Source organism: Vicugna pacos, chromosome 33, assembly GCF_048564905.1.
Source record: "Vicugna pacos chromosome 33, VicPac4, whole genome shotgun sequence".
Classification (NCBI taxonomy): Eukaryota; Metazoa; Chordata; class Mammalia; order Artiodactyla; family Camelidae; genus Vicugna; species Vicugna pacos.
Window position 1 is genome coordinate 513212 of NC_133019.1, and position 10131 is coordinate 523342.

A 10131-nucleotide genomic window follows, 5' to 3' on the forward strand; every position below is an offset into this window, starting at 1 on the left:
TAACTGTGCACCTGGTCTCAGGAAGACGGCGCTGTCCGCTTCCCTGGTAGGGGGAAGACACACCGACATCTGTGGTCTCCTCTCCTGCAGGCCTCTGTTTCTGTCGGATCTTAGGCTATGGAGGTCTACCAGATACGTGCTACAGATGTTAAGGGCTGGGCCAGGCTGCCCGATGTGGATACTCTGAGCATCGTGATCCGCTCCCACCCTCTCCTGTGCTCTTACAGGACTGATGAAACCCGAGCCCCGTCTGCTGCTCAAGTGTTGGCACATAACAGCTGTTTGTCATGCTGGCCACCAGGGTCTGCCTGCATCTTGGAGGTGGGAGGGAAGAGCCCTGTGAAGCTCCGTCTTCCTGGGCCCTGCGTTCCCATCTGGCCCGGCCCTGTCTTTCCTGAGGACGGTTAGTGGGGCTGGAGCTGCTCTCTTCCCTTCCTAATCTGCCCTTTAACTTTTCATTTCAAGGTTTTGACTGTGATGATTTCTGACAACTTCAGACATTGAAGCTGCTTCCTCCTCTGACCTTACTTGCCCCAACCTGAGTGACATGTGCTGGGCTCACCATTAAAGCCTGTCTCTCCTTTCCTAGGTCTTCTGATGGCTCCACAGATGGGTTTCCACCTGAGGCAGGCTCCTGCTGCTGGAGCTCCCCACTGGGTTTCTCTCTTCCAGGAGCAGTAGGAAGGCAGGTGCTGGGGAGCCGTCATGGGCACCTGGGACTCCGTGGAGCTGTGCTCTGTCTCCTCCGGGTCAGCTGCTTGGCTTTCTTCCAGAAATTCTTCAAAAGCTCCCTCTTCCAGGAGCTGACCTGTGCCTCTCCAACATTCCCTTCCAGGACACAAACACCTGCGCCCGGGAATGCTGCTGTCCCTGAGAGGCTGGAGGCTCTGAAATACCAACGGATAAAGAAGCCCAAAAAGTCATCCAAGGGCTCCTCGAAGTCAAAGAGACGATCCGGTAAACGCCCAGGAGCCCCCGCTCCTCCCTCCCACCTTGACCCGCCATTATTAGGGGCTGGTCTGGCTAAGGACCCCAGCTCTGGGTTTTCTGTAGCATCAATCCACCAGTGTATCCTGTTCTTTGCTTCTCTTTAACGTGAATGATCAAGTGATACGGAAACCTAATTCTCATGTCAGAGAGGAGAAGGAAGAGGTTAAAATCTCTGATCATCCTCCTGGTTCTGTTTCCTCCCACCTGGGAACCACCCTTCTGTGTGTCCGCCTTTAGAGAATGTATTGCATCGTTTTAGGCAGCACTCATCCTTCCCAGTCCGCTGTCTGCCTTGGAGGTGTCCCTGTCTCCTTGTTATTTCCTCGCTAACATTTTAGGCCTCGAGTTGGACATGGGAATTCTGGGGTCCTAGTTAGTGTTAAGGGGACACTGTGGCCTGGACTCAGCCTCTGTGGGCTGGCCAGGCTTTTCTCCATGAGACACAGTGGAACTGCCTTATCCACGGAAGTGTGTGGTGTTTATCCAGCAGCGATAGGTAGCTTCTAGGATAGTGCAAAAATAATTCAGGCCTTTTTCACACTTAGAAAATCCCCTGGTATTTATCACGTGCTTTCTTTTTCCAGTGATTTAGGAGTGCTGTGACAGGCTTCCTGGCCAGTCTTTCGTGTCTACCAGTGGGCGCCTTTCCTTGCTGGCCAGGTGATGGGAGAGTGTCCGTGAAGCCCTGGGTCTCGGGGCGGCAGCACTGGCTCTCCCTCAGCCTTCAGGCGGCACTGTTGTCCTCTGAGCTTGTAGAGGGGGGTACTGAGGGCGAGAAAAAGATGAACTTTTTAGGCTTTGGCTGAGAAATAGCCCAAAGCTGAAATTTCAACCCACCTGCCTACCTACCTACCTACTTACCTACCACATGTGTTACCCTTTTTTTTCTTGAAAAAAGTCCCATCCAATGCCTATGTTCTCCCGTTCTGTTTGCAGTGGGCCTGTTCCCTGTCAAGTGGTCACAGCTCCCAAATGTCCCCATCTTTAGCCCAGATCCCTTCCATGAGCTCCAGTCTCCTTTCCAGCTGCCCATTGAACATGCCTGTGATGCTTTATAAGCCTTATGGTGTCCAGAATGGAGTGACTGACCATCTCTCCAGACCTGCTTTCCCTGGCTCTTCCCGGGGCTCGCAGGCAGCGTGGCTCCTGCCTGCTGGCGGCTCAGGCTGCTTCAGCCTTGTTTCTGCTCTTGCTCTCACATCTTATGTCCGGCCACGTGGTAAGGCCTGTCAGCTCAACTTTTTCTTTTTTTTAACTTTATTAAAAAATTTTTTTTGGCGGGTGAGAGGCAATTAGGTTTGTTTACTTATTTATGTGTATGTATATATAAGCGGAGGCACTGGGGACTGAACCTAGGACCTCGTGCATGCTAAGCACGCACCCTACGCCTGAGCCTCCTCCCATGTCGGCTCGACTTCTAAAACAGCCTGAATCTGACCACTTTCTTTCTGTCTCAGCTGCCAAACTACTTTCTGAGTCACTCCCATCTCCCATCTTGACCAGTAGCCTCCGAAGTGGTCCTCTTGCCTCACTCATGGCTCCTACAGCGAATCTGATATACAGCGAACAGAGTGACCTTTAGAGAATTTCATAACTTCTTATTTCTTTTTTAAGATTTACTGAGTTATAGTCATACATCCTCTCTCTTTCAGTCACTGGAGCATACACTCACACACTTCTGATTAAAACCTTCCAGAAGCTTCCCCCCGCAGCCAGGACAGACTCCTGCCTGCCCTGCCTGCCTCGCTGCCTCTGCCCGCTCTGTGCTACCTTGACGGGCCTCCTTCAGTCTCACGTTTGCCCTTGGCTGAGGGCTTTCCCACTGGCCATCCCTTCTGCTGGGGACGCTGTTCCCCCGGGTCTGTGGAAGGCTCACAACTCAAGACTCAGTCGCGTGTTACTGCTCTGGAGAGCAGGAGGAGCGCCTCGATCATTTGCTGTCTCAGGATCCCATTTTGTCTTTCGCAGTACCTGAAAATCTTCTGTCTGTAGTTTTTAAGTCTTTACAGTTTGTTTCTTCCTCCCCATCCCCACGCTAAAGCATAATCTTTTAGAAAGCCATGGCTTTACCTGTGTGTCCCCAGAAGGACCATGAGGCACAAAGGTGGCCCTGGCAGTCCAGGTAGGGCCAGACCTGACTCTAACGCAGATGCATAAAATCTTGTGATGTCGAACACTGCTGGGGGGAGGGGACAGGGGGAGTGTGCACAGTCCGATCCCAGTACCTAGAATGATGCCTGGTACCCAGGAGGCACTAAAAGAGACGTCTGGATATTTCTTTGATAAAAAGAAAAGAAAAAATATTAGGTAAAAGATACTAAATACGTACATTCAGTATTAAGTACAAGATGAAAGAGAGAGGTTGCTTGACTAGGTCTGTGAACCTGCAGGAGGTGCAGCCACACCTGTGCCACTTGCTGGACTCTTGCTAGACTAGAACTGGGGCGGGCCAGGCGGCTGGTGGCCCTTGCTGGTTTCTCTGCTGCACTCTCCCTCCGGTCTCCGGGGCAGTTGGGTGACTCCTGTGTGGTACTGGAGACTGAGGACGGGGGAGTGTGCGAGGCTTCCTTCTCCCTTTCACTGCTGTCTTCTCTTTTCACGTGCGTGTGCACCTGCTCCTTCCTAGACGGTTCTGCCTCCCAGGCTCAGCGGCTTCCAGACCCTCAGGTCCTGTGGCCCGATGAAGCTGTCTGCCTCCGGAGGAAGAAGAGACACTCCCGGCCTGACCCCTTCGCCCGCCTCTCGGACTTGTGTCACCGCCAGCTTCCGGAGGACCAGACAGCAATTCTCAGCAGCGTGGAGCATGATGACCCTGGCCATGCCACTCTGCTGTGATGCCACCACTGGAGTGTCCCCCGTGTGAGCATGCTGGCTGAGGGTCAAGGGTAGGATGCTGGGCGACGGGTGTGTGGGGCCTCGTCCTGCCCTACCGGTGGAGGGTGGCCTGGCCTTTAGTTTCCAGGGCTGCTGAGACCCTGGTTCTGCCGTTCGCCCTCTGGCCTGAGCTGGCGTCTCCTCTGCATCTGGCCTGCTGGCCGCATGTCCGGGACAGAGGCTGGGGCAGACGAGTAGCAGTGGGTGGAGCAGGGGAAGTGAACTGGGGACAGGAGAGACCTGCCTCCTCCTCCACCCCACTGCCCTCGGTTGATTTTCCCACCTCCTCAAGTGTCTCTGGAGTGAAGAAGTGGAAGCAGAGGCTTTCACTGCTCTTCAGTTTCAGTTTCCAAGTCGTGGAGGGGCTGGACTTGCCGTCTTCCAGACTCTTCTTGTAGAGATACAGATGCACGTCGTGTGTAGCTGGTGGGTTTCCCTCTGTATATATACATGTACGTGGAAGCGAAGTGCTTTTATTTCTGTGGTCAGTGAGGGGCCGAGAGGGCAGCAGGCGTGTGGGCTCGCAGCAGGACTGGGGGAGCTGGGGGGCGCTGGCGCCTGTCTCGGGCACGACCCCTGACACAGGACTCATGGCTCCTCAGCTGTGTGACCCGTCCGTCTCTCTCTCCCCCACCCGGAGCAGAGGCAGGGGCTGGCTGCTCTGGGGGCTCAGCGGTGAGTTACCACAGACCTAAGCGCAGCCTTTATTTTTTGGTCCTGGGTGAGACGGGCACCTACCTACCTACCTACCTTCCTTCCTTCCTTCCTTCCTTCCTTCCTTCCTTCCTTCCTTCCTTCCGCGGTTTGGCTGGGAAGTGGAAACTGCTTAGCATCGGGGCTGGGAGGCGGCCCTGTGCGCAGACGCGAGCTCGCCAGCTGCTCTGGTCCAGCCGGGCCGGGCCCTGAGGCCGAGGGCTCCCGCTGCAGAGCCATCTGTGTGGAGCGCTGGGGCTCTGCTGTAGCCCAGCCTGGCGGGCACACTCTGGAGCGCGGTTCCAAAGCTCTGACTGGATTCCTCCATTCCTTCTGTGAGCGCTGATCCCCCAGACTGACTGACTGCCATGTGTGGGAGCCTGCCCGCGCCCTCCTCCTTGTTCCCTGCAGGCCCCCGCGGACCCAGGCTCCCATAGGATGGGACCAGAGCGTGCGTTCTGGGGGTGCTCCAGGCCCCCCTTCCCCAGCTCTGTTTACGCGCACTGGCTGAGGCCTGGGAGTGGAGGTGGAGGCGTGGAGGTGGGAGTCAGGCTGTCCCTTCTCTGCTGAGTTCTGTCCTAGTTCAGACTGTCAGCTCCCAGAAGCTTCTGCGAGGTCATCTTACATCACTGAAGATGTGTCTCTCTCCTGATAAGGCGACGGTGCTGCCCACGATGGCAGGGGCCTGAATGTGGATGGGGTGCGTCTGGCCTCCTTCTCTCCTAGTTCAGGAGCCTGCTCTTCTGGCCACCCGAGGATCATGGTGGCTGTCAGATTCCTCAGAGTCCTTCCTTCTTGGTGCTGCTGTCCTGGTGGGTTTGGGGACATCCCTGTCCCCAGTTACCTGCTTAGACGCTGGCCCAGTCAAAACAGTGGAGGCTCCAGAGGGTCTCAGCCTGATGACCTCGGCAAGGTGGCCCCAGAGCGAGGAGTGGCTCCTCCCAGGTGCCTCTTCATCGTCCCAGGGATGGTCCTCTGCCCTGCAGACCCTGCCAGCACTTCCTCTCTCTAGCGCAGCGAGTGGGGGCCAGTTCTGCCCTTGGGTTCTGTCTCACAAGTCACACACCACAGCTCCTCTCCAAACACAACACGTCATGGAGAGAGGGGCGTTGGGGCAGCGTCCGAGGCTGGCCTTGCCCACTGCCCTGTGCCCCAGGGGAACCTGCACCAGCCCACTTGGCTGGGCTCCCCAGTCCACTCTGCCACTGGGTGGCAGCTCCAGCCAAAGGGCGACTCTGTCTCCTTTCTAGAGGCAGCACTACCTCTGCCACCGTGCCCGACATGTGACTCACAGGCACTCGGGCCCAAGGGGCTGGTCGTGGCCTTGTGCGTACTCTCTCGGTTGCTGCTTCTAGCGCAGAGCAGGGCTGTGGTGGGGCGTCAGGGCGGTGGTCTTCAGGATGAACTAGACACGATTTCCGAGGCTGTGCTGGGACTGCAGGTCCTGAGGTTGCCAGAGAAGAGGAGACGCTGTGGGGGCCCTGCAGCCTTAGGGTGTCGCACAGGGCCGGGGGCCGTGCTTCCCCGGGACCCTCCTGTGAGCCATCTCCACTGGTAACAAAGGTGCTGACCCTTCCTCCCTTCCTCCAGCTGCGCCCTGTACCTCAGCACATCAGACCAGGTGGTTGGAGCTGTGCTTTTTGCTGGTCGCTGGGTGGCAGCTGTACTGGGCGTCCCCAAGGGCTTCCTCCTGGGGACAGTGTCTGTGGAGCCGGCGGTCTTCCTGCACCCCAGGGAGCTGGTGCAGTCCTTCCTTCAAGGACTGCTATGGAAACTGGCAGAACAAGTCCCCTCTGTCCCTGAGATGGAGGCAGGGGTGTCACAGGCACACACTTGGGTGCTGGCTGTGTGCATGTGTGGGTGCGATGGTGCATGTGTGCACGGCGGCGGTGCAGCCATCCCTAGGGACCATGAGTCCTCTGTACTCGGCCGTGACAGCTGCAGTGCCGGCTCTGAAGCTGCTGCCTCCGGGAGATCCCGTGTCTCCGGACTGGCCCCCGGGTGGCCTGGTAGCTGTGCTCGTGCGTCTCAGACTTCTGTCTGCCCCTTCGTCCTCCATCCTGCCTGGAGATGGCAGCTGTTTCTGGTGAGGTACCTCGCAGACCAGGGGGAGGGTAAAGGGATTCCAGACGGGGTCTGAGGCTGCTGTTGTTAGGGAAGAACAAGCAGTAAGGCGAAGGCGGGTCCTGCTTCTTGACTTGCTACTGGCTGACCGGGTGAGGTCAAGCGGGGGTGGTCATGCGTGGCCCCACCGGCACGTGGTGATGAACTCTGCTCTGGAGCTCCCAGTCTCCCCACCAGCTTTCCTAGATACGCGCGTCTGTGAGGCCTCTGAGACTCTGCTTTCTCTGCGGGAAGGGTCTGCGCCCCCTGAGGAGGGGCGTGTATCTCATGTTCATGCTGGTGGGGATGTCTTGAGCAGGGGTGGATTGGGGTGAGTCATTATTAATATTTTTCAGTGCTCTGTTTTCGATGTGGAACCTAAAATATTTGAGTTGAACTGATTTGGCTGTTTTCCTGTGCCCTTTTCATGCAGAGGAAACCTGGCAGGAGTCAGATGTGCGATTTCCTGACTAGGGATTTTTTTTTTTCTTCCCTTTTTTGCAAGGTTAACAAAATAGCTTCAGGGAAGAAACAGACTTCACAGAGCATCGGGGCGACTGTGCCACTTCCCAGGACCAGAATCCAGGGCTGAAGTGTGCGTGGCTGGAGCTGTTTCTTGCAGTTTTGTTAGAAAAAACCTTTGTGGGCCTGGGTGGGCCTGGGAGGAGTTATACGTAAAGTACGTTACTATGCAGAGAAACACGGAAAGAAACGCTAATGGTTCGTCTTGGCTTGCTTTGCTTGCATGTAAAGGAGCTTTGAGGGACACTGCTGTGTTGGGGGCGAGCAACAGGAAGGCAGAGGTGGGCGGGCACCTGGGGCTCCCCTGAGTGCGTTCCCCCACTCCGTCTGCCTTTCTGTCTTCTCCCAAATAAAGGGAGGGAGGCTGGAGGCTCGGAGCTCCAGGAGCCTGCATTGGGCCCTGCAAGGGCCCAGGGGTGTGTTAACGTCCAGGTCCAGACTGAATGAGGTAACTGTTGGGGGTGTTTCAGGAAGGGGTAGAGGGTCGGAGGCTGGAGACGAGGTCAGCTGCTTTGCCAGGTAGTCTGTAAGGCCAGATGGGGAGGAGATAGCCAGGTGGCCCTGGAGTGGAGGGGGTGGTGCTGGGACAGGCAGCAAGACCAAGGCCACCATTCTCTTTGGGCACGTGGTGACTTTTTTACCACTCGGGGCAGCGTCCAGGTTGGGGACAGTCCCAGGAAAAGAGAGAGACTGCCTGGAGTGGGGTAGGCTGGCAGCAGAGGCAGTGAAGACCACTTTGGGGGCAGGTGTGGGGGTGATGTAGTCACTGCAAAAAGACCGTAGGGGTGGGTCCTGGCGCTGCATCCTGAAGGGGCCTTCCTTCTTAGCGACACCTCCTTGCTCTTTCTAGAATTAGCCTTTGACATTCAGTGCCCAGACCAAGTGTGGATGTGTCCTCTGTGATGTCTGTTTCTGGGGGCTCCTCAGGCCCAAAACAGGACACTTGTCTGGAGGTCGTGAATTCTTGTCTGTTCTTCTAAGCAGAAGGGGCAGGTGACCTCTCCTTCCTCATCCATGATCTGAAACTGGTCCTGAGACACTGTCACTGGGGAGGGAGTGGAGGGTCTGGGGCTTGGCTGCACCTTCCTCCTGGGGGCAGGGGAGGCTGCTTCAGGCCACGGACCTACACGGAGGCTCTGTACCTGAAGCTTTCATCCCCACCGTGTCTCTTTTTGTGAGGTGGACATCAGAGGATGAAAGGCTCACCCTGGAATCAGACCAGCCATTCCCCTGTCCTCTCTGATGTCTCCAAATCTGCCTCCTTTAAGATCAAGAGGCAGAAGTAAAAATCTCTCCTTTAGAAGAAGTGGATAAACCAAGGATCAAAGCCCAGAGTGGACTTCAGCACTCTGGAGCAACTGGACGCTTGTTTAGGGGTGACCGTGACCACCCACCTCTGACTGGCAGTGAACCCACGCTGGTCCAGTGCTTCATTTCTGAGCCCCCGTCTGTGCGTTTAAATTAGTCTTTCATGAGCAAACAGAATATCCGTACCAGTTACTCTGTGTGCTGGGTCACTGACAGGGTAAGAGTTCTTGTGACCCCACTTGAAGCTGATGGAATACTTGTCAGCAGGCCGAGTCTGATCCAGAGACCACCCCGCCCCGCCCCTCAATGCCCAGTGGTTTCTACCCTGGCTGCCCACGCCTCCCAGAAGAGCCTGGGCACCCTGGCTGTTAAAATACCCAGCTAGAACAGCAACCAGTAACTGAAATCACTTGGATGTTCTCTTCTGCGGTGGGTCCGTAGGTTTCTGAGGGCTGATGGCAGTTATCAGCTTCGGACCACTGGCTGGGAGAGCTCGCCTGGGGAGCTAGGGGGAAGTGGGCCTGTCCTCAGTTCCTGTCCCTGGTTCCTTGTCATCGTTCCCACCCCACTAGATGGCGGCATGAGTGGCTGCTGGGCCTGGTGCTCTTTTGGGTCTTGAAGGAATGTGCTGCACCAACCCCTCCCCTCCCTGGCACGGGACTCCCCGGATTCACTCTAGGAGCGAGGGTGTGCGCTCACTTCCATCCCGCAGATACACCAGTCACTTCCCTTTCCTTCCTACCCGACTTCTTCATGGCTGCGGGATCTTGACCCTATGCATGGTTTACGGTGGGGAAGGGAACCTGGGAAGGGGGAAGGGTTGGGCTGGGGAGGGGGATTTGCATTTCCAGCCGTAGAAACACTGCAAGCATGCTTTTGGGCAACGTGGGGTCTTCACGTGCAGAAGGAAGGGGCAAGTGCCGACTCTCCTCGTACTGGAGATGAGGACGTAGGGGCTTTTTGCTTCCTTTTGGCGGAGGGCATCAAAAAGACCTTGGTTCTGGCAGGGGGAGTAGACCTCCTCACGGCCGTCTTGTAGTCCTTGGAAGGGAAACTGTCACTCTATCAACAAATATTTCTACTGCCTCCTGAAAACAATGGGGGTCGGCAGTGAGCAGACTGAGTCCTGGCTGGGGCAGAGAAATGGGTTTGTCCCACCTGCCTTCCACAGTCACCAGGTTATCTTCCTGGCCTCCAGCCCCAGCCAGCTGTCTAGTCCCTGTTCCTTCCCTGGGCTCAGGAAGTAAGAGTGTGTATGTGCCCACACACACGCATGTGCTGTGCGACGTTTGTGTGGTGTGTGGTGTGAGTGGGGTGTGCACTTGTGTGTGTGGTATGTGTGCTGTGTATGGTATGTGGTATGTGTACGTGTGTGTGTGTATAAGATTTGTAGGGACATGCTAATTTGCCTGAGTAGCCTCAGGCTAGGAGACCCTCTTTTTGGTTGACTCTTTCTTTGCGAGGCAACTCCTATTTTGGTAGGAGGGTGAAATTAGTAATACACCATCTTTAGTGTATTTTTATGGAGACTGTATATAAAATCATATAAATATATATAATGTGTTCTATTTTAAGGAGAGAGGGGAACTTACATAGGGGGATGGGTGGGTGAAGGGGTCGGACGCAGTAGTCATGCCTGGG

At 55.9% G+C, this 10131-nt stretch overlaps 1 protein-coding gene across 1 annotated transcript in view; it reads left to right on the forward strand.

The window, feature by feature from the left end:
- Positions 1 to 3926, forward strand: part of IGSF9B (immunoglobulin superfamily member 9B) — a 40784-nt gene extending 36858 nt beyond the window's left edge. The window contains exons 19-20 of the mRNA XM_072953749.1: positions 836 to 957; positions 3617 to 3926. Of these exons, the coding sequence (XP_072809850.1) occupies positions 836 to 957; positions 3617 to 3825 (331 nt within the window). The 3' untranslated portion in view covers positions 3826 to 3926. The remainder of the gene's footprint in view (positions 1 to 835; positions 958 to 3616) is intronic.
- The last annotated feature ends 6205 nt before the right edge of the window (positions 3927 to 10131 follow it).